Source organism: Ochotona princeps, chromosome 25, assembly GCF_030435755.1.
Source record: "Ochotona princeps isolate mOchPri1 chromosome 25, mOchPri1.hap1, whole genome shotgun sequence".
In the NCBI taxonomy this organism is placed as follows: domain Eukaryota; kingdom Metazoa; phylum Chordata; class Mammalia; order Lagomorpha; family Ochotonidae; genus Ochotona; species Ochotona princeps.
In genome coordinates this window covers 16,770,886-16,796,038 of record NC_080856.1, presented here as the reverse complement: position 1 = coordinate 16,796,038, position 25,153 = coordinate 16,770,886, and the positions used below count along the sequence as shown (strand labels likewise).

The following is a 25,153-nucleotide window of genomic DNA, read 5'->3' as shown; positions in this document are numbered from 1 at the left end:
GCTGGTGAGCACGATGAGATGCTAACACAAAGGACAAACCATGATGTGAGAATCCGGCTGTGAGATCACTATCAGTGTGGAAAAGTCCTAGGCCACAGGACAACTGCAAACAGTTAAATGTCCAGGGTAAATCTCTCATCCGTCCATCAAGGATCTCCAAAGCACTGAAAAGCATTTTCTTCTGCCAGGGTTCCATGAAACAATCAAGGCCACATGTTAAATGACAACAGTATCCCTTTCAGACACTACAGATACAAAGTAGCCTGGCCAGGGTGGAGGGAGGGAGCGGTCAGCTGCAGGAGGTGAGCTAATTACTGGCTGCTTCTAACTCACACTGGACATTTGGTCAATCACAGGGCATTTCTGGAAACTCCAAGGATGCTCCTACCTGACACGGCTTGGAAACCAAAGGCGGCTGGAATCACAACAGAAATTAGAGTTCTGATTATCCTGCTTTCCAAATTTTGATTTGCAAGTGCTGGGTCAAAGAGACACATAAAGGCAGACTCAAAGGGCACGAGCAGGCCTGTAGATAGCAATGGCCCACAGTACCCCGGAATAACAGTCATCCTTCCCTCAGGGCGGGGAGTGGAGGCGAAGGGGGTGGCTGTAGTATGCACTTCCACTCCCCATCACAGGATCCTCCCCAGCCTGGGACAAGTACCCGCTTTTAGAAGTGCTGTGTGATTAGTGTAGACACCAAGACCATGTGGGTCACAGTAGGGAGTTAATTACCTGTAGGAAAGCACCTCCTGCCCATGACCTGCTTCCTAAGGGGACAGGATGCTGGCACTTCCCTCCAGATGGCACCCTGTGACCATGCTCCTGGCACGAGGTGGGAGGGCGAGGGAGGGGGAACCAGGCTCTTAAAGAAGCCCTTAACAGAGATCACTACCCGTCTGCAACTGGACTGGATGTCGGACCACCAGCACCCTCAAGTCGACCGCTCCCTTCATAAACTCCTCTCTTCTTGGTACCTATGCCAGAACAACAGCATTTTTATCACAAGAACACTTTTGAATCTAGAGACAACTGGTGCATTCTTGAAGCCGGTGACCTCCATGGCATTGCTTAATTTTGAATACAAATTGGCAGAACTTCCAATAATGCGGCATTGGAAGGCCTTCTCTGCCCCAGGTGATGCCTGTCATGAATACAAATGTCAAGGCAATGCTACTTAAGTGTTTTGACTGAACCCAGAAAAACATTTCCAGCTAGGTACAGTTCTGAAAGCTGAGGTGCAACAACACCTATCTGCATTGTGACAAGAAACCAAACCAAATGAAACACAACTTTTAAAAACCACCTCATGTTTAAAATTTACTTGAAAAAATGGGGGCGGGGAGGATCATGACAGAATGGCTGGACACTTGCCAAAGTTACTGATCATCAACATGATCAGCAGTGCCAGCGCATCCACCTGCCCTCCTGTGCCCATGACCTACAGGCAAGCGATCATCCCAAGGTGAGTGGTGGGAGGGGACGGCGGTGTGCAAACTGGGGCACGCTGCATGCAGGGACAGGAAGGACGACGCATTCCCCACACCACAGACTACAGTAAGCAACTGTCTACTGTAGGGTTGGAAGACATACTCTCCCCACTGATTGGCTGCTGTGTGCAATGCCTTTTCTACACTGAAGAGACAGAAAACACAAGTTAGCACACGCTAGTACTAACAACAGAGGAGTCTCAGTTGTCTTAAGGGAAGGGGCCTAAGAAAAGTTGGGATTTTAGGGTCACAAATCTTCAGAACATAGCAATGCAAACAAAGATCTAAACAGTGTGAGCTTGCGGGACTGGAAGCCGGACCCAACTGCCAGCCACAGGGCATTCTGAGCAGGCGCCGGCTCCAACAGCAGCAAGGGTTAAAGGACGATACTCCCCATCTTTCAGGTCTCATAAGGGAACAGATCATTAAAAGAAAATGCAAAAACAACAAGCCTCTCTCCTACAGCACTCTCATTTTGGCCATCACTGTGCGGCTGCCACTTTAATTGGACTTGAAGTGCTGCCTCCAGGAAAGTGACTCAAGAGCCAGCTGGAGCAGAATGCAAATCAGCCGGTGGGGGTGGGCGCCCAAGGGAGAGGAGGATGGGCGAAGACAGACACCATCAGGAGGGAAGGGGAGAGGGAGCACACAGACCCTCAGGACAGAGCTCACGTGAGTGCTAAGAGCGGTAACCCTGCTCAAAGACAAGGAAGACAAGGCTCATGGCTACCTCTCTGTGAACGTGCAGGTGCCTCGGCACAAAACAGACACCAACGGGAAAGGTGAAAAGTCACCATTTTATTTTCATGAGCTACCTACTTATGGCAAATTTCCCAAAGGCGGGCACTTTTTTTGTGATCTAGTGGCCTCAAGGATATCATCTGATGAAGAAAATGACTAACTGCTGGATGAGAAAAACAAGCAAAGAGACTTGAAGCCTCAGGTTTGGGGTTTGTGTTCCCAGTCTGGGCAAGCTGACAACCAAAACCCTGGTGAGCAGAATTCTCCCAAGCCCCGTCCTCGTCCTCAGTGAGGACACACACGCCCCCAGCCCCAGGCACTAACACAGGCCTTTATAAGCAAGGAGGATGTGGCTTCAACAACTATTTAAACTATCAAAGCTAATAGCTTTGAGAGGCCTAAAGAATGGTTTCGCCCTTGACATGCTGTAAAAATGAGCATCTCTCTATCTGATCTTCTAGTGAAAGTTTGAGTGTTTTGTCTTAAAATCTGTCTAAAGCAAAGATGTTTCTCTCTTTGAGATTTGATTTTGGTCCTGCTATTTTAAAGGTGTCACTCTGTCTTACCTACATCCGTTACCTTGGAATCCTTTCAAGGCTGGCCACAGACAAGAACCAAACTCTACTTCCTTGAGGGAGACTAACCTGACTCCGTGCATCTGACCCAGCGCAGCCCCATGAACCTGAGCTGGTCCTGGGGGTGGGGCTGCTGCAGGTGCTCCCCTCCTCCCCAGGAACCCCGTTCCCACTGTCGGAAAGGCTGTTTCACTGTCCAGGGCACAGCCCAGCAAGCTCAGTGAACTACTTTTATCAGTACTGACCTCAAGAATAGCGAAAAAGCCCCAGAATACGTCAAAACAGAAAACGATTGTGTTCCTGTGGAACAACTATTTCACCTTGACCTTGAAATATCAAAGATGAAGGATAATTATTTTGTTAAATGCTCACACACACAAAAAAACATCTCACTAAAAGTATTTTTACATTCTTTTTGTCCCTTTACCAATTAGGCTTAAGTGAATTTACTTTTCTTTATTCTATCAATCTTTTAAAAACATGGGTGAATACAGATTATGTATTTTACTGAACACAATCCCATTTAAGACCAAAACATTTCCCTCACGGTAGTTTTGTATCAGTTTACCTGTGCGAAATCGGCAGCAAGTCGCATTTTCCCACCTTCACCAAGGGGTCTTATGAGACTTGCGTGGCGGATAAAAAGTTCAATGGCTCTTTGGGCAATAGCTTCGGTGTTGTCAAAGACAAAATCGGAGCATTCGAAGTGTTTGAAGTAGTCACTCATGACCCTGGCAATGAAACCCTGCAGCTCCTTCATGTACAGAGAGCAAGGAACATCGGGCTTTGCTGAGCTGGACACGGACCTGCGGAAGAACAAACAGCTGTTCTCAAGACCATGGCACCTGCCACAGGGCCACCCCTTCCGGCAGGGAGCCCTGCGCAACCCTTCTCCCTCCCTGGTGTACAGTGTCAAGAACACGCAACAGTGCTCCAAAGGCCTTCGCGGTGCCCCAACTTTCACCACCACTGGCAGAACTGACTCCTGAAGGAACTTTAGATTCCCTTTACCTAAAGACTATGAATGGAACAGATACCACCTGTCCTGGTTGGAGCTCAGGAGCCGGTCCGCACGGCTGCCCTCTGGCGGCCCCTGACCTCACTGCTGCCCTTCCACTCTGGAGTCGGCCTGCTTCAGTGAACGGATCAATAATGGATCCTGAAGCAGCATTTTCTATTTTGCAGAGACAGAAAATGCTGCCTTCCCCAAACAAGCTCTTGGCAAAGGCATCTCTGCTCTTGTGCTGTTTATTCGGATCTGTCCAATAGCAGGAGTCTGACTGTGGGACCAGTTATGTAACGATACACATGGCGTGCAATTTCTCCCTCCAGATGATGAGGTTTGGAAAAGCTTTAATTTGGATCAGCAGATGATGGCAGCTGATGCACCAGGATACACTATTTATAATTTATCAATGCTTATAATTGCCCTTTAAAGCATATATTAAAAGAATGTGAAATATTTATAGGAACAGGAATTACAGCAAAATTAGAAATCACCTGATTTCATCTAACAGATGAGATCAGAAGCTAGAGTGCTGAGTCGCTTTCAAAAAAACAAGCTGAGTGTTTTCATATTCTGAGAATGATGTAGTAAAATGGGTGATGGTCTAAAGGCGGACAGACTTAACTCGCATTCCTAGAGTAAGATGATGAGAGGAACTTAATTCTTTTTAAATACAGAAGCAGTTACTACAAATAGGATGCTAACCCAAGGTTCTGCAATTCTAGAAGCAGACAGAAATAGTGAAACCAGGCTGAAACGATGATTTTGAGGTGTCGGGAGGAGTGTCACAGTGTTCCCACCTGGGCGTGGGGAAGCAGCGTCAGGGAAGACACTCCCACGGGAGCTTCAGCACACCCTGAGCACTGCAGGGCTTGCTGGATTCAGGCTCTGCCAAAAATGTTAGATTGCAAAAATGACCCTCTCTCCTAACTGCTTTCTTTTTTTTTTTTTTTAAGATTTATTTATTTTTATTGGAAAGGCAGATATACAGAGAGGAGGAGAGACAGAGAGGAAGATCTTCCGTTTGATGGTTCACTCCCAAGTGGCCGTAACAGCTGGAGCTGAGCCAATCCGAAGCCAGGAGCCCAGAGCTTCTTCCAGGTCTCCCATGTGGGTGCAGAGTCCCAAAGCTTTGGGCCATCCTCGACTGCTTTCCCAGGCCACAAGCAGGGAGCTGGATGGGAAGTGGAGCTGCCAGAATTAGAACCAGTGCCCAAGGCAAGGACTTTAACCACTACACTAAGGCGCCAGGCCCCTAACTTCTTTCTTAATTTTAAAAATCTAAATGTGGTTTTTTTTTTAACATTATAGTAATAAGTAATTACAGGGAAGTTAGTGATAGTACATCTACATGGCATGGAATGACTGAACGGAGCTAATGAATATATTAATCATCTTGTATAATTATTTCCACCTCCTGCAACTTGCACCCTTTGCCTACCATCTTCCTGGTCTCGGCACCTCCTCCCAGCTCTGGTCAGCGACGTTCTACTCTGCTTTTGGGAGTTATCCAGTTCTATTCTTTGTTATTGCCCTACTTCTGATAACTTTAAGTTTGTTGTCATTTTCCTGGTTTCCTGAGGTGAAACACTAGGCTATTTGAGATTTTTTACTTTTTGAATAAAGCTGTTTATTATAAATTTGCTTTTTAGAAGTCTGGTTATATTTACATATTCTTTTGTCTTAACACATTTAAAATTTTTCCTTTTGATTTCTTCTTTGATCACTGGTTGTTTGGGAATATGTTTTCTAATTTTTACGTATTTGTGAATATTCTAGTCTCCTGTTGTTGATTTCTAGTTATCATACAGTTGTAATTAAAGAAGAGACTTACTATGATTTTTAACCTTAAATTAAGACTTGTTTTGTAGCCTAATACAGATGCACCCTGAAGAACGCTCCATGCTTAAGAACAACCTGTGTTCTGCTGATGCCGGCCAGATGTTCCGTGTATGTCTGGGTGTGTTCTGCTGGTGCCGGCCAGATGTTCCGTGTATGTCTGGGTGTGTTCTGCTGGTGCCGGCCAGATGTTCCGTGTATGTCTGGGAGATCCATGTGGTCACATTCAGTGTTTCCTTAGTAACTCCATGTCTGGATATGTGTCCCTCACGAACAGTGGGTGCTGCGGTCTCCAACCATTACTGCACTGCAATCTATTTCCTCCTTAGATGCCTTAGGATTTGTGGCTCTGATATTAGCTATCAAGATGCTTATAATCATTACAACCACTTGATGAGCTAATTCCTTTATATAATGACCTTCTTCGTGTTCCTTTACGGTTTTTGGCTTAGCTTTTGCTTGATCTAAGCACAGGTACTCCTGTTGTCTTTTCGTTTCCACTTGCAATGGGTTCCCTCTCCCCAGGCCTCCACCTTCAGTTTATGCGGGTCCTCAAAGGGGAGGTGAGTCTCTTTGCAGACAGCATACACCTGGTCTTTCATATTATCTCATGCTTCAGCAAAGGCATAGTGCAGTCTTTGTACTACTACACAGGATTAGCTCAATCATGTTAATTCTAGTCAGGTGATACTGTTTCCCGAGTCACCAGAAAAATAACATACTAAATCAAGTTTCACAAACATGTGTCGATATAAGTAAAATATTAGCCAAAATTCCGAAATACATATGATCTGTTTTCAGCGTGTACTACTAGACAGATTTAAATTTACCAGAGTACAACCCTGCTCAGCTACGGTCTTTATTAGGAGACTCTCAAGTGGAGCCAGCACGGTGGCATAGTAGGTTAATCCTCCCCATGTAGCTCTGGCAGTCCTTATAGGCGCTGGTTCATGTTTGGATTGCTCCCTACTTACAGAAGAGGGAAAACAGCAGAGTATGGACCATGTCCTTGGGTTCCTGCACCCACATGGGAAACCTGGAGGAAACTCCTGGCTCCTGCCTTTGGATCAGCTCAGCTCTGGTCACTGCAGCCATTTGGAGAGTGAACCTGCTAACGGAAGACAGCCATCTGTCTATCTTCTCTCTGTATATCTGCCTTTCCAAGAAAAAAAACTATACACATATATATGCATTAAAAGAGAGAGATTCTCAACCGACAAATTGCAGAAGTGAGCTGTGCAGAAATGTAAGGGTCTTTATGACGACAGCCTGCAGGCGGAAGCCAACTGAGAAGGGGCGGCTGTCCACCTGCCCGTCCTCCCCCTTCTCAGAGGCGCTCATCTACCACTTCAAGGAGACGGTCTGCCTTCTGTTGCCTACCGCCTCCACTCAAAACCGTAACTAGACATGACTTGCTCTACACTAAAGAACTTGAACCAATGCAGTAAGTCAAGAAGGCATTTATATTATACGTTTTAATGTGGAAAGAAACACACTAGTTCTATTCAATGAATTTGAAGTACCAGGAAAATATGTTAAATTTTTAAGTACTACCTTATAAGTAGTAGGGATTCTCTACACACACTGATCCACGAGGTAAATGTGACTGACTTTTTTTCTTCAGACAGGTATTCATAATTATTTTCAAATGATTAATGGGGGGCGGCATTAAATACACAGGTGATTCTTGGCTCTTGAATTGTTTAATCCAACTGCATCATACAGTAAATATACGTTATATATCAATATCTAACACAGGTCTAGAAAGTAGAAAGATTTCTACTGGGCACTGTGTCATGATGGTTTAGTAGCTGAATCCTTGCTTTGCAAGCTGGGATCCCATATGGCAATTCCTGTCCCGGCTACTCCATTTCCCATGCAGCTCCCTGCTTGTGACCTGGCAAAACAGTCAAGGACGGTCCAAAGCCTTGGGACCCTGCACCCATGTGGGAGACCCAGAAGAAGCTCCTGCCTCCTGGCTTCAGATTGGCTCAGCTCCGGCTGTTCCAGCTACTTCTCTCCGTAAATCTGCCTTTCTAGTAAAAATAAACAAGTCTCTATAAAATTTTAAAATATTAAAAATATACATCTAAAATTTAAAAATATAAAAAAATATAAAAATATAAAAAATTGCCATGGGTGCAATCCTTTCAATAAAAGTAACAACACTCCACACTCCTGTACTGCTATGTATGGAGAAGGGTTTTGTGCGATATCTCCCAGGTCTATTGTGTAAGCAATGCGTGAAGTGCAATCATCAAAAGCCATCTGGAAAAAAATAAGGATGATGTTACACATCTTATAATAATGCTTCCCACTCCTGGCAAACTATCACTTCAAGAGCCAGTTTAGCCTCATAGTATTAAAGCAAAGTAGTAAAAACAACCCCATTTGGGAAAGCAATTTGCAAGTGTTGGAGGCTGCCACTGGAGCTGCAGGGCACTAGCTGGAAGTCACCCCTTAAACCTCTCAAGCAGCTGACACTCAGAGCAAGCCTTCAACAATTACCTCATTGTGGCTCCCTTTTCCCAGGCACTCATGATCGGTCTAATTGGGACATTGCAGATCACTTTTGAACAGAATCCATTTCCTCACAAATGTCTGTAATCAGCAGTTTTATCTCCTATTGAGTTCCAAACAGCACTTTTTTTTTCTCATTTTATCCTTCTGTGCTTCCTACCATTTATGGAAAGAGAAACTGCTCTCTGACACTTTAAAATAACATTCTGTAAGTGAAATGGCAAATGGCTTGAATAACTATAGGAAAATGCAAGAATCACTGTTTGTTCTGTAAGTAATAAACTGATGGTTGGAAACTGAGTAAAACAGATATTCTTGAAAACAACATGAAGACAGAGAAAACTTAATCATTATCCACGGTCCAGGGAATATAAAATCCTGACAACACGTTAATATCTGAATGTCTGTCACTCCCTCACTCCCTTCCTTCCTTCTTTCTTTTTTTTTTTTAGCACTCTAACCATGTAAACATAACTAATCCAAACTCTCCGTGGAGCTTTTTAACATAATGAACCACAACTATTTTTCTCTGCTTTTAAGACATTTCAGTTAACTGGGCTGTTACCCTGCAGATGCACAGGATGGACTGAGCGCAGGACCCAGGACTTGTGCCAGGGGTGATGTGAGCTGATTTCACAGGCAGAGAAGGCTCCTGGAGGAGCCTGAGCCGCAGCAGCTCAGAGGAGCACTGTGGCAGGTGCAGGGCAGGTCGCACGGTAACAGTGCCTCTCCCAGAGCAGCCGAGAGGCTGGCAGGAAGGGTGTTGGCGGGAAGTTAAGGAAGGCAGGGGGACTGCAAGTAGGAGGTGACAAGTTGTGCCTTGCTGGGTGCAGACCCACACACCCATTCAACAGGCCAAAGGAGAGAAGTAATTGAAACAGGACCAGAGCCACTTTCACCTCTCAGTGGGGGTCAGCGTAGGGAAGGGAGATGGTTGGCAGTCAACAGGATCACAAAGGGAACCAGGCCCCAGAAGGTAGCAAGCCTGAGACATCAGTGGTAGGATTAAAAGCTGAGTGCCATTTTGATGCAAAATTCTTACCCAGCAAAGTCTTCCTGATGCATGGTGATGATGATGGACTTGATGGCGTCCACCACCGAGTCCAGCAGGGGCTGCACCGCACTGCCCATGAGAGCTTGGACCATCTGAGAAGACAGTAGAAAGGAGAGGCAAATTAATGAAAAGCCGAAAGTGGAGACAGGAGAAACCCTTGACTAACGCTTTTCACAGCCTATCAAATGCAGACTATTCATAGTTCAACTCAACAGACGTCTGCTCCCCTCGTAGCCACTGTCGGCAAGGATTTCTAAAACTCAAGAGGTGTGAAGATGGCACTGAGTAACCTCAACTCCCCACTCATTTTCTCCCCCACAATTCAGTAGTTACGTGAGCTCATGGGAAGAGGAAGATGAGGGGAGAAGAGCATACCCACTTACAAAGTCAAAGTCAAATGCACATTTTTTTTGGTAAGTTTCTCAAAGGACTGTGACAAGAACAAAAGCAGTTCTTTCAAAACTGGATCATCATTGTAGCTCTTAACCAGAGCGAAATAATGCTGTGTGCTGGTGACTCAAATCTCTGCTGCAAGACCACTGCGGGGACTCGCTGTGGGCACATGTGGTAATGTCTGAGAGACGGCTGGCTCTCTCATGGAGGAGGGAACAGGTGCGTGCCACTGGGATCTAGTGGGAGACAAGGCGGCTGCCATGCATCCCACCACACGCGGGACAGTCCCCGTAATGATGAACTAACTATAAAGATATAAATAGCTTCCCAAATCTATACTTATGAGGCTGAGAAACAATTCTACAGTGAACATACACTCATTGGCAAGGTTTTTGTTTGTTTGTTTGTTTGTTTGTTTGTTTGTTTAAAGACTCTAAGCCTGTTAGAGGTTTTGATTATGAAAATAGTGACTAGGGCTCAAGAAACATTCAAAAAATTTTTTTGAAGATTTATTTATTTTTATTGGAAAGTCATATTTATAGAGAGAAGAAACAGAAGCAAAGATCTTCCACCTGCTGGCTCATTCTCCAAGTGGCTGCAATGGCTGGAGCTGAGCCAATCCAAACCCAGGAGCCAGGAGCCTCTTCTGGATCTCCCATGCAGGTGTAGGATCCTAAGGCTTTGGGCATTCCTCCATTGCTTTTCCAGGCCACAAGCAGGAAGATGGAAGGGAAGTGGAGCAGCTGGGACAAGAACCAGTGCCCACATGGAATCCCAGTGCATGCAGTATAAGAATTTAGCCACTAGGCTACTATGCCAGGCCCTCAAAAAAATTTTTTTAAAGATTTTGTTTATTATACTTGAAAGTCAGAAATACAAACAGAGGGAGACATGGAGAGATCTTCAACCCATTGACTCACATCCCAAATGGCTGCCATGATCCAAGATTGGCCATTCTGAAATTGGGAGCCAAGAGTTTCTTCCAGGTCTCCCACGTGGGTGCAGGGGCTCTTGGACTTGGGCGATTCTCCACTGCTTTAAGCAGTGATCTAGATTCAAAGTGGAGCAGCTGGGGCTCAAACTGGTACCCATATGGGATGATGATGTCACAGGTAGAGGATTAGCTAGCTATGCCACTTCATTGGTCCCAATTCAAATTTTCAAAAACAAAAACCTTGTGTATATTATTGACCTTTTAATGACGATAATATATAATGATGAAAGATGGCATGGGCTTATACAAAAAATGAAATCAATGAGAAAAGGTTAAAGAAGACCCTTCATTTAATTCCCAAATATTATCTGCAGCCCTTGGTCTCTGGTGAGAATAACCACACTATGTTCAGGACTGAGGTCAAGTGCGCATGTGTGTGTATGTGCTTGTCTACACAGTCCAGGAGCCCTCAGGCCTATGACAACAGTGACACATATCCTAACAGAGTACTGTGTGATCATGGGAGGTACCTCCAGTGTATACCAGCAGGGTATAACAAAATCGATGATATTGCATGAGTTGGATTTCCAAGAATTACTAGGAAAAGGTGAATAGGGGAAGGGCTAGGGTCGCATTCACTGACAGCCATGGGTGTCCAGGAAGGCTGATGGCCCTGGAGGATTCTGGAAGGCCTGCCTTCGTGTCAGAGAAGCAGCGGAGAAAACACGCTGTGTAGGCTGCTAAAAAGCTGGGAACTCATTTGGAAGGGACTGGAAAAACAACGGTGATTTTTCAGTACCAAAAAGATGTTGGAAAGCCTTGAATTTGGCAAAAATCTTTTTGAATAGTAGATTGGATAAATCTGACTGCAGACAGCAGGACAAGTGTGGGACAGAGCTGTACAGGAACACAGCGAGCGCCTGGCCCAAATCAGAGGCAGCAGCGACAGAGACAGGGAGCTGGCAAGGCTATGATTAGATCTGGGACATACAGAGTGAGAATGACTTAGTGCTGTGATGGAATGGCAGGACGTAGTGCAGACTATGTCAGCACAGAAGCAAACAGGTGATTCTGAGATGAGAGAAGAGTTGGGTTTGAGGGGTGAGGCTGAAGTAACTAAGGGAAATTCACGCGGGCTATGTAGAAGGTGCTGAGGTATTTAAATGTGCTGTCCTGCAACATTTCAACAAGATCCAATAGTCATTGGCTGTTAAGACAGGAGGAGAGTCCAAAAGAGTCAATGAGATCCCAGAAAAATGTCCTGTTGATTGAGGCCCAGTGCCATTTTACAGCTAAGCTGAAAAAGAGGGCCCCTGAGGGAGTAGCAGGATGAAAACATCCATGGAGCACTCACTGCGTGACACACCAATCTACTGCGTGCTTCACCTGAACCAAGTGATTCTCAAAGATTTAGCAAAACATTCACCTCCTGGTGTTGGGGAAGCAGCAGTCATGGAGAGGGGACTGTCCACGGCCATCACCCCGCACGGGAAGAGCCGGGATTCTGCAGGTACGTGTGACCCTGGTGAACTGGTAAGATAACGGCACTGGACAAAAGAAGGGAAGTCCCTCAGCTATGGCGGAAACACAAAGGCAAGAAGCACCAGCTCTTCTGAGGAGTGTCTAACTACAAGGAATTACAGGAAAAACAAAAAGCCCACAAAATCAAGCCAGACCAAAACCATATGGTAGAGCTCTGAGACAGAAAAAAGTAGACCATTTTAGAGGGATGAGAAAACCCCGAGTAAGCAACCAGGAGAGTATGGCTTCCAGCCTTCCTACCTTTGCCCCAAGGATGACTAAGGTCACAGAATAATCGACTCAGAAACACCACCAACCTAGTTTATCATCTTCTACACCCAAGCTAGAGCCAGGAGTTCCGGGTCAACAGGTGAGAGGTGAGCCTTGGAAAGGAGCGATCTAATTCTATGTTGTAGAGCCGGCACTCGTCTTCAGCTGACTCATAACCATGCATGAGCAGAGCAAACCAAGTGTGGCTGCAACTGACGCTTAAAGACGGAAGCTGAGGTCTGCTGCCTGGCCAGCTGCGGGTCTGACGGTGCACAATTTGGATCTAATCAAGTTAATTGCCTGCTAAAGCAAAATCCTCAACACTCTCATAAGAAAGAGAAAGAACAAAAAAAACACTGAATCTACACAACAAAATGTCTTCAAGCTCCAGGATATATTAAAAAAAATTCTATGTACACAAAAAGCTAGGAAATGTCATCAATTTTGGAGGAAAGATAAGCAACAGATGCTAAGCATGAGACAATCCTGGCTCAAGAATTATCAGGCAAGAATACCAGCATGGTGAACAATGTGTTCACTCATGATACACACACAGGAACAGGAAAGACCAGCAGAGGGGCTCAAATGTGAAAGGGAACCACATACTAACCTAAATATTACATTATCTGGAGTTTGAAAACTGACTGGAGAGGCCTAGTAGAAGAATGGAGATCACTGAAGAAAAGTCAACAAACCCAAACACAGAAACCTGCCCCAAAAGATTCTAAAAACAAAAAGGTTGGAGAAAAAACTGAACTTGTGAAACAATTACAAAAGATCTATTACACTGGTAATTAGAATCCCATAAGCAGAGAGAGATCAGGGGTAGAGAACTTTAGGTGGGGGAGAAAAGCCCTAACCTTCTACAAAATGACAAAAGACATGAATTTACAAATTTAAGACTATCGGCATATCCCAAACAAGATAATTTTGAAGAGAACTGTGCTGAGGTGGTTATAATCAAACCACTGCAAAGAGACAATATTGAAAGCAGGAACAAAACACAACACAACAACCCACAAAGAGTGAAGACAGCGTATAAAAAGGGGAAATCAATTTTAATGACAGGACATTTCTTATCATGAAGCCTGGAGACCAGAATAGAATAGAACAACATAATTAATGTGGAAAGAAAAACAACCCTCAGACTTGTATTTCCAGTAACAATATACTTTAAAACTGAAGGTAGAATAACAAATATTTCTGGCAAAGCATATTAGGGGCAGTTCACTGCCATCAGAATTACACAATAAGAAAGCTGAAGTGAAATGGTGCTATAGGGGAATTTAAATCTTCAAGAGCAAATGCATAGAACAGGTAACTACCAAAGCATAGGCAAAACAAACAAGAAAAAACCAACACACCATTTTCCTTCCAGTTTTAAAAATACATATTATTTCTTAGACCTGCATCTGTGAAATATATTAAACCTGCTAAAAAACAAACTTAAAATATACATTATGAACAACAAAAATTGTAGTATTACTTAGGGGTTTACAATACATGTAGTACTTTTATCATTACAGGACTTCTATATTTTACATGACATGCTACAGCATTACCTCTAAGACAACTATAGAAATTTACAGACGAGGGCTCAACAGCATGGACTAGTCGGTTCACCTGCTGCTCATGACGCTGGCATCCCATACTACAGCACAGGCTACAGTTCTGTTTGCTGTTTCCAATCTTAGCTCTCTGCTGATGTGCCTGGACAAACAGTAAAAAATGGCCCAAGTCCTTGGGCCCCTAGAACCATGTAAGAGATGCAGATGGAGTTCTGGGTTCCTGGCTTAGGTCTGGATTAGCCCAAACTGTTGTGGCCATAACTAGTGAATGGAACATCTCTCTTTTCTCTTTGTGCCTTTGAAATAAATCTTGAAAAAAAAAAAATCAAGGATGTGTTAAGTAAGCCACACTGGCTCCACTAAAAAAACAAAAACAAGAATGAAAAAATAAAGAGGTATAAATTAAACTTGGAGAGATGAAAATAGAATTCTTAAAGTAACTCAAATCATCCACAAGAAGGTGAAAAAGAATAAAAAAGGGACAGTAACAAAAATAATAAAACTGTGTACTTAACTGATACTTTGTTAATAAATGTTAATAAACATTCCAATTAAAAGATAGAGACGATTTGAATAGACAAAAAGGCAAAACTGAACTGTACAGTGTCTATTAAGAGACACACTTTATAAATAAGCACAGGGATAGAAGATATACTATCTAATTATTAAGCACACAGTCTGAAAACTAAGCCAACTCTAGGCAAACCAGAAAGCAGGAGAGTAACTGTCAACAAAGCTGAAGCAGGAAATTTCTAACAACAAAAGGTCAGCTCATCTGGAAGGCATAACAAGATGAATATATATATATGTGTGTGTGTGTGTATATATATATATGTACACACATATATATATATATACAGGTGCTAAATAGCACCTATTCAGTAAAGGAATGAGTAAACGGTGGTGGCTAGGTTCAGTAGACATAACTCTTCTGGTACATGAGATTTGGGTGTACCAGCAATATGATTTTAGGAAAATTATTATTTTTAAAAAAAGATTTAGTTAAGAAAAAAGATTTAGTTAAGATTTAATCTGAGAGGCTGGTTTTACAGAGAAAGGAGAAACAGAGAAAACTCTTCCATCTGCTGGTTTATTCCCCAAATGGCCGTAATGGCCAGAGCTGATCCAAGCTAATCCAGGAGCCAGGAATTGCTTTAAGGTCTCTCATGTAGGTGCAGGGTCTGAAGGACTTGAGCAGACCTCTGCTGCTTTTCTAGAGCATCAGCAGGGAGCTGGATGGGAAGCGGAGCAGCTGGGACATGAACTGGTGCCCATGTGGGATGCTGGCACCACAGAGTAGAGGATTAGACTGCTGTACAACAATGCTGCCTCCAAAAGTTACCAAGTTGTATAAAATTAGAATGGTAAAATACAACTTGAAGGATTGTTGTAATATTTAAGTATGTGCCCACGCACATGCTGAATTATCAGCTGCTAAATAAAGGGTAACTACTACTATAAAAATGAACAATTTGCTCATTTTACAAGTTACCTATTGTCAATGACATGAGTCTGAATCTCATACCAACATCATTTTTAATTAAGTATCCTATTAAAAGAGATATTTACATTTGAGCATTTTAAAAAATGGGAATATATCCTGACTTTACAACTTTCAGACCTACTTTCAATTGTGTTTCTCAACCTTGGCATTACTGCCATGCTGGGCTGAGAAATTCTTGCTAGGACTGTGTGCAAGTTGTTCTGTGCATTGCACCCTGTTTAGCAGCATTTTTGGCTTGCACTCTGTAGATGCCAGTAACACCACATTCTTCATCAGGACAGGTCTGAAATGTCTCCTAGGGAACAAAACATCCTGGAAGAGAACCAGTGCTTTAATGGGATAAGACTAGGCTACACTGCTCTGAGACAAAATGCAGAGAAGATTTCTGCCTGTATGTATATAATCATCCCAGGTGAGGCACAATCTGTAAACACCAAAAGAGTCTACATTAAGGGAATGTATAGTGATGGTGTAATAGAGACTATCATATTTAGATGTGAAGATACAATGCAGTATGCATTCCTACTTCCAAATCAAAGATGGACTCCCAATCACTGTTGGACATATCTAGACAGTGGGATGCTGGACTGTCTGCTATTGTCTGTACCAGCAATGTCAGGACACACTTAAATAACAGACTGATGGACTTATGACTGCCAATGAAGGACTATACTATTGTAATAATATGGGGTAAATCAGTCAGGGTGTGGGACCTTATGAAATTGTACTATAAAATTCAAAATTTAAAAAAAGTCTACATTTAAATTCTGGAAACTAGAACACATATTTATCCATTCTCTTTAAGATAATTATCAACATATTAATGTTGGTTTATACAGGGGATTCTGAATTATTTAAAAAAATACATCTTCCACTCAAAATAAATAACTCTGAAATCACTCTGATGCATACAGTCAAAGATTAAATTCAATTCTTTTACCTGGAGGGCTGAAAGAATAGTTTGTTCAGCTGCTGCTGGAAATGAGCTCTGGCTGGAGACCACCTGGAACAAGGTTTGGATCTAATTACAGTTTTGCTGAAGTCATTCATTTTGCGGATACTAATTTTGAGCATAACAAAGTTGTTTCCACAAGCTACGTCTAAAATATTATCATTACTTTTTGGTAATATCTTATGCACGATTTATAAACTCATTAGTATTTATTAAGATAGGCTGAAAAATACTTCCAGGCACAAAGCAAATGTATCATTCAGATAATTCAAACAATAGGAATACTAGAAGTAGGCTTGCCTTTATTCACTTCAGATAGGTAAAATGAGGTTTTAACCTGAAAAGGTCACTATAAAGCCATATTTGCTTATTTTCTTAAAAAATCATTTTTCTTAAGGCTAATTTTGAACAAGTCTTTAAAATATAAACATCAGACACTTTCAGGTTTACAAATTGGTGTACACATTCTACGTACTGAAAACACCAACAAAGACATTTGTATCAGGCTAGGCAGAATCAATCAATCATCGCCTGTGGTTCTTCAAAGATGAGCGGAACTGGAAATGTATCGCTTACTGTTTCTGATGCTTTTACTTTTCTGAGATTTACCTGTTAATGTCTGTAGGGTCATCTTTGTATGACTGCATTAACATATCTGAAATAACTAAGTTTATAAAGGGTTTTTAAAAGGCTTATTTGGCTCCCAGTTTGGGATGTTCAAGTCCAAGATGCAGCATGTCCTTGGTGGCACCTTTGATGAGGTATCAGCGGCAGAGTGTGGTGGGCAGAGGAAGGAAGGAACACAGTGCGCCCGGAAGAAGAGAGAGGCTGGGCTGCACTCGGGCCTTAGAACTCACGAGAACTGTCTTACACAGGCAAGCTTCCGCTGACCCCAGGCATCCCCCAGCAGGCCTGTTTCCTGCTGGATTAAGTCCACCCTGGAGAACTACTAACTGATGACTTTGTATCAATGTATTCTTGAACTTATGACTTTGGAGTTTAAATTTTTGCCAAGAGTTTGGAAAACAGATCTTGCGAAATCATAGCAATAATCCTTTACAACATATTGTTCTTACTGTAAGAAATACACAAACTCTGCATGTCTAAGTGGCCAAAGGATTTGTTGAAGTTAAGTGAGTAATAGTCATCTGCAGTCTAAGACACAATCTAGCATGTTACAGCTCACATTAGAGGTCAAGTCTTAAAGAACATCATTTACCTTTAGTTTTCTTCAGGCCTTCTAAATATTCATCTTCCTACTTACTAGATATTTTGAAAATAATTTACAGACAACAATTAAACACAAGCTACTCAAAAGTCATGGACAGGATTGAAAGTGTTACTTTCCTATTATTTAAGAATACAGTTTAAAACAAGTATAATATAGATGAATCTTCAGTTTTATAGGCTCCAAATCCAAAGATTCAACCACTGATGGAAAACAGCTGAAAGAAAAACAACTGTGTGTATACTGAACACATGTAGACTTTTTATTCAATCCAGCCATTCCCTAAACAACACAGTGTAAAAGGTATTTGCATGGTGTTGACTACAGATGATTCAAAGTGATTGTACAGGATTACAGAAATAGTATGCCATTTTATACAATGGATTTCAACATCTAAAGATTTTTCAATCAGCTGGGGTGTGTGTGTGTGTGTGTGTGTCTTGAACAGTGACAACACAGGACAGTGTATATTGAGGCAAGCAAATGTCAACCATGTATTTTAAACACTTCAGCTGAAAAGTAGTGAAAAGCATGTATGTGGTCTGTTTGCAGGCAATCATCAGTGTCAACATCACAAACATTTGCTGCTTATAATACAGCTTCTCCTGGCCTCTGCTGACCCTTCGTGGCATGCTGGAGGGCCCGAGGGTTCTGACTGCCTTCAGTTTCGCTAGGATTTGCCACTGCCCCACACAACAGCAAATTGTGCTTTTCAGTAATCATGAAACATGTATGATTCACCCTTAAATAATTTGACTAATCAACAGATTCATACATTTACAGCTGATGTACTTTTAACAAATAGATAAAAAGCCACACAAATAATAAAGCCCAGGCTCAAACATCGTTTACAAAGAGCAAACACCTCAGCATATTTTACAATCATGCTTCCATTGTATTCTTTTGCAATAATTTCTAAACTGTCTAGATTTGAGACAGAATAAAAAATAATTCAAATTTAAGTAAAAGGGACTAAAATTAAAGGTACCTTTGTTACTGACTGGTATAACTTATACAATGAATTGACCACGGCCACGTTTCTTTTCTGTCCTTCAGTGAGAGGCCCAATCACCTGACTGGCATCTCCTTGTGTGCAGAGCTGTAGGAATTCGACACAAAAAGACATCACAGTTACCATTTGCACCTATTTTTATACTCACAAACAAGCTTTCTTTCAGTGGAGAGAAGTTACTACCCATTAACTGGATATATCCAAGTACAGTGTCAGGTTTGGACCTGAGCAAGTAGGAACTCAATGGAGGGGACTGAGCGGATGTGGGAGTCTCTGTTAACACGCCCCAGCTCCTAAACCATCACTGTGCCAAAAATAAGGAAAAACTAAAAATGTCAATGTAAAATGTAAGTGTTCAGAAGATTGGAAGCTTCTGATATTCTGTTGCTTATCTTACTGCGCAGCTTGCTTAGGTGGACCCCTCGTCTCTGTCAACACTAACTCCTACCATGGCGGTTTTTTTTTTAATAATTTCAAAATGTGTATGAATAAAAAACAGGGCCAGAGCTGTGACACAGTGAACTAAGCAGCTGCCTGGGATGCCAGCATCCCTTGAACACTGGTTTGAGGCAGGGCTGCTCTGCTTCCAATCCAGCTCCCTGCTAACACGCCTGGGGAGGCAGCAGAGTTTGACAATGGATTTGAGCTCCTGTATCCACCGCGAGTTCCTCATCCTAGCAACCATTTAGGGAGTGAACTGTCTCTCCATCTCTGTAACTGTGTCTTTCAAATAAATACATTAATCTTAAACAGAGAAGTTGATACAGATAACATTTAAAAGATAAACTAGCCAAAATATTTTTTAAAAATCAGAGGCGAAAAGGGAGACATTACCACTGACATAGTAACACAAAAGCTGGTTAGAAACTACTATGAAAGCTTTGTGAACCCCGGAGAATGGGCAAAATCTTGAACACACACACCTTGTCCAGACAATACTGAAACAGACCATAATAAACAGTGCCAATGACTCAGAATGTCTGCCTCCCACCAAACAGCCTGGGACCAAATGGCTTCTACCAAGCACTTAAGAAAAAGCAATCCGAGTATACATAGGAAACTGGAGGTCATTATTTTAAGTATTTATTTATTTGGAAAGTCAGATATACAAAGAGGAGGAGAAACAGAGAGGAAGATCCTCCATCTGTTGATTCACTCCCCAAGTGGACGCAATGGTCAGAGCTGAGCCAATCTGAAGCCAGGATCCCGGAGCCACTTCTGGGTCACTCACGTGGGTGCAGGGTCCCAAGTCTTTGGGCTGTCCTCTAGTGCCTTCCCAGGCCGCAAGCAGGTTGCTGGATGGGAAATGATGCAGCCAGGATTAAAACTGGAGCCCATATGGGATCCTGGAGTGTGCAGGGTGAGGACTTTAGCCACTAGGCTACTGTGCCGGGCCCTGTAAGTCATTACTTTAAGCCAAATTAGATAGGCAAAGACAAGTATCACATGATCTCACTTATATGCAGAGTAGAAACACAGGTGATCTCCTGGAGGTTACAACAACAATGCTGGACACAAGATGCTGGGGAGGAAAGACTGGAAGTGGAAATGGGAAAGGCTGTTTGAAAGGTACAAGGTTACATTGAGAAGTTCTGGGTTCTACTGCACAGTAGCGGTTATAAACAACATTAACAAGCTGCTTATTTCTCTGGAAAAAATTAGAACACTGTTTATTAAAACAATCACGATTCCTCATAAATATGTATAATGTTTGTGTGTCTGTTTAAATATTTAAAAAATGGCCTGGCACGATAGCTCAATTGGCTAATTCTCTACCTCTAAGTGCCAGGATCCCACATAGGTGCCAGTTGGTGTCCCACCGACTCCGCTTCTCATCCAGCTCGCTGCTTGTGGCCTGGGGAAGCAGTGGATGATGGGCCACGTCCCTGGGACTTTGCGTCCATGTGGGAGACCCAGGGGAAGCTCTCTGTTACCTAGCTTCGGATGTGCCCAGTTCTAGCTATTGCAGTTACTTGGAGAGTACATCAGTGGATGGAAGATCTTTCTGTCTCTCCTCTCTGTAAATCTGTTTTTCCAATAAAAATAAACAAATTTAAAAAATATTTTAAAAGAAAATGATACTTGTAAGAAGCAACATACGCACCTGCTCCGGATTTCATCATTTTTAACCATCTTATTCCATGTACTTTATTCCTTGAATTCTTTTTTTGCACACACAGACATGCAAACATGTACTTTATTTTCTGAATCCTACATATATTTTTTTTTTTTTTTTTTAAAGATTTATTCATTTTATTACAGCCAGATATACACAGAGGAGGAGAGACAGAGAGGAAGATCTTCCGTCCGATGATTCACTCCCCAAGTGAGCCGCAACGGGCCGATGCGCGCCGATCCGATGCCGGGAACCTGGAACCTCTTCCGGGTCTCCCACGCGGGTGCAGTGTCCCAAAGCATTGGGCCGTCCTCAACTGCTTTCCCAGGCCACAAGCAGGGAGCTGGATGGGAAGTGGAGCTGCCGGGATTAGAACCGGTGCCCATATGGGATCCCGGGGCTTTCAAGGCGAGGACTTTAGCCGCTAGACCACGCCGCCGGGCCCGAATCCTACATATATTATGGTCCTCTACTCTGAAATACTTCAAAGTGTGTATTTTTTGAAAAGATTTGTCTTTATGGGAAAGGCAGATTCGCAAAGAGAAAGAGCAGAAAGATCTTCAGTCCATTTGTTCACTCCTAAAGTTTCTGCAACAGCAGGAGCTGAGCTAACCCGAAGTCAGGAGCCTCTTTCAGGTCTCCCACACGGGTGTAGGGTCTCAGGATGTGGGTCATCCTTACTGCTTTCCCAGGGCACAAGCAAGTAGCTGGATGGGAAGTACAGTAGCCAGGACATGAACCAGTGGCCATATGGGACCCCAGCACATGCAAGGTGAGAATTTTAGCCATTGTGCCATTGTGTTGGGCCCAAGAGTGTGTATTTCTTTTTGTTGTTGTTGTTTTGAAGATGTATATCTTTAAAAGAAAGAGTTAGAGACAGAGAGAGGGAGAGAGACTTTCCACCTACTGGTTCACTCTCTCCGAGTGGCTGTGATGGTATGGATGGGGTCAGGCCAAAGTCAGGAGCCAGAAGCTTCATCCCAGTCTCACATGTGGGTGTGGGGCCCCAACATGTGGGCCATCCTTCCTTGCTTTGCCAGGAGCATTAGCATGTTGCCGGACCAAAAGCGCAGCAGCCAGGACATGAATCACAGTGCATATGAGATACCAGTGTCACAGGTGGTAGCTTTATTTGCTAGGCCATAACACAGGCCCCATGTTTCTATTTCTTAAGAATCTGGGCCCAGCATGATGATCCAGTGGCTACACCCTCACTTTGCAGAGCTGGGATCCCATATGGGTGCTGGTTCATGTTGCAGCTGCTCTACTTCCCATCCAGCTCCCTGCCTGTTGCCTGGGAAAGCAGCAGAGGACGGCCTAAAGCCTTGGGACCCTGCACCCACATCGGAGACTCGAAAGGGCCTCCTGGCTCTGGATTGGCTCAGCTCCAGCCATTGTGACCACCTGGGGAGTGAACCAGTGGACAAAAGATCTCTCTGACTGTCCTCTCTGTAAATGTCTTTCCAATAAAAATAAATACATCTTAAAAAAAAAGAATGACATCCTTATCAAACTACAGTTCTGCTATTAACTTCATAAATGCACGGTGACATAACACTTCTATGCAGAATCAGTCATGTCTCCATGACTGGAACCTTTCAATGACAAGTGCAATTAGAGACCAAGGTCTGAGCAGTAGGTTTTCTCACGGCTGCTTATTGCTCTGATAATTACTTTTTAAAAGATTTATTTATGGAATGTTGGCACCACAGGTGGAGGCTTAAGTTACTATACCGCCCACGGTGCAGCCTAATAATTCTTGATTATGTCAACACTCAATGATGACTCTTCTCAAAGCCTGGACTATATTTCTGCTCCAACTCACCTCTTCCATAATCACACTCTTATTTTAACCATCAAAAAATCTAAACTTCCTCTGCAATCTGAATTTCCATTTTATTCAGACCGCCTCTTCCTAGCTTTTCCTTTAATTCTAATTTCAACCATTCCTCGAACTCTTGGGATCGCCTTCTATTTCGTAGCTGTTTCTGATCCTCATTTCTTTCCTTCCCTACTTTCAGGGTTGGAGTTCAGGACCTATCATTATTGATTTCAGCAAAGTGATAATCTTGAGAGGTGATGGGGTGTTGTACCCCTGTGGAGGTACTGGCCTAGAAGATTCTGTTAGTTCTGAGAGATGGAGAGGCAAGGGAGAATTTATGGTCATCCAGCAGACCTGGTTACAATCAGGTCCTATCCCAGGCAAGAAGTGGAGTGGACTGCTTCCTTCGCTGGTCACAGTGAGAATCCATGCTCCACTAAGGGACACTTGGGACAGCCTGATAATCAGATGCCAAACTCTATTCACTCTCCTCATCCCATGCAGCTTTCCTCACCTTTTCTCTAATTTCCAAAAACCACCTTCCTCCTTATTCTCAGCTGAAAACTTTGCTGGAGACTTCTCTAAAAAAACAAACAAGAAACAGGAGCACTCGTAAAATTTCTACATTTCAACACTGCTTACCTCTGAAACCTTGCAGTGTATATTACCACAGTTGAAATGTCCGCTTTCCTGCCTGGCCAATTACTCCGCAACTGCACTGGATACTACCCAATATGAAGCTCATTACTCCTGAAACCATTTCCCCCTCTATCACACCATCAATTTTGAAGTCTCTACTGAGTAATTCCGCTGTGAATTTTAGCTGCTCTTCCTTCAACTCAAAGGTTGTTGAAGCTTATTTCTATTTCACTTCTTCCCATTCAGGCCATTGCGCCCACCTACCAAGCAGCTCCTGCTCAAGTCATTATCTCTGCATTGACAACGCAGGCAGTTGTCATCGCACCCTACGGTCAGCATGACCCAGCTGACCATTTTGTAAATGTGGTGCTCAGGATATTGCCCCCCTCACTCATGACTGGCTGCTCCCTCAGATTTACTCTCTATCGTGATTGCTGCTCATTGTTGTCTCAGTCTCTTTGCTGTCTGTATCTTCTCCCAGGATGAGCATCTGAACACTTTCAAGCTCTGCTATGTTCCGGACCAGGTACCTCTGCTCTGCAGAGCTGTCCTATGCATTATAGGATGCCTTGTGGAATTCTTGGCCTCCACACACTCACACGTGTACACAACTGACAACCAAAACCATCGCAGGAGAGCGGAGCAGGGGACCCACAGCTCTAGTTGAGAAGCATGAAATATACTGAAGATTATCAGTGTCCACAGATACCCTGAACTCCTGATGCCTAACATCCATTTAGTACCTCTTTTTTGTACTTCAAACTGAGTACTCCTATAGCCAAATGCATGGCTTATCTCCCTTTATTCTTCACAAAGTGGCTTTTAAAACAATTTTTCAGTAAACAGCACCCCCTACTCTAGGCAGGTATAACAGGCCAATAATATTAGTCATCCTTGGCTTTCTTTTTCACATCCTGCATGTAATTTACCAGCAGATGCAATATTCCAGACTCCATGCTTCACTACTAAAGGTCAAGGTTATCTTAACAATTTTGTCCTTAGTACTAGCAGTACTGTTCAAATAGGCTTAGAGTCGATCTAGAATTCCACGTCAATTTTAAATCAGCTGGGGTGTTTAGCATGTTTCTTTTCCTGGGACTGTATAAGAATGGCCAATGTTTATACACACTACCTTTTTTCTGGTTTCTAATTAAGCTCATCAATCCTTTCAATAATGCCTAGTATTCTGAAAGCTCTATCATTGAGGATACTCAATATATCATGCAAATTATGCTACTGGAACATTTTAAATATCACATCTGCATTTTTGTTGAGCTCACTGGTGAAAAGTGTTGCATAAGACAAAGCTAAAGACATATTTGTTCTCCACGATGAAAACCAACTATTTATCAGGACTATTATACATTCAGTAAATTGTCTAGTAAGTACACATAACTGCATTAATGTCTGATCTGTTTATTTCAAGTTCACAAAGTTAATATGAAATACTGCCAATTATTTGCTGAAATTTAGCTCTAATAATACTAGAGCATTTCCTTGATGTATCAGCCTGGGAAAGCTGTCAAAAAAGGGAAAAAAGGACAGTGTTCCCTGTTATTACAAAGTTCAGCTTTCAGGGCTTTTTAAATGACAATGAGTTAAACAGGAATGGGGGAATTGACAAAGATGGAAAGGATTCTGCAGTGCAAACTAGCTATGGCTTTAGGTGGGGCCACATTCAGAGTTAAACTAGAAAGACACAGTGGGAGCATTCCAGAGACAACAATGTGTAGACAGCATCTTGCTGCCCTTACATTTTATCTTTGAAAACTTAAAATACTTTTCAGAAATATGTTTAAAGAACAAAAGTAATAAAGTCACTGGTTGTATTGCCAGCATCTCACACTGGAGTGTGGTCTACCAGCTGCTCCATTTCCGACTCAGCTTCCTGCTGATGTGCCTGGGAAGGCAGAAGATGTTTGAGTGTTGAACACCCGCCACCTGTGTGTGAGCCTGGGATGAAGTTACT

At 42.9% G+C, this 25,153-nt stretch overlaps 1 protein-coding gene across 1 annotated transcript in view; it reads right to left on the bottom strand.

Annotated features, from left to right (window-relative positions):
* Positions 1-25,153, bottom strand: part of COG5 (component of oligomeric golgi complex 5) — a 254,069-nt gene that overhangs the window by 12,517 nt on the left and 216,399 nt on the right. The window contains exons 15-18 of the mRNA XM_004598593.4: positions 18,584-18,694; positions 16,356-16,418; positions 9,214-9,317; positions 3,375-3,612 (exon numbers count right to left, since the gene is read on the bottom strand). Of these exons, the coding sequence (XP_004598650.2) occupies positions 3,375-3,612; positions 9,214-9,317; positions 16,356-16,418; positions 18,584-18,694 (516 nt within the window). The remainder of the gene's footprint in view (positions 1-3,374; positions 3,613-9,213; positions 9,318-16,355; positions 16,419-18,583; positions 18,695-25,153) is intronic.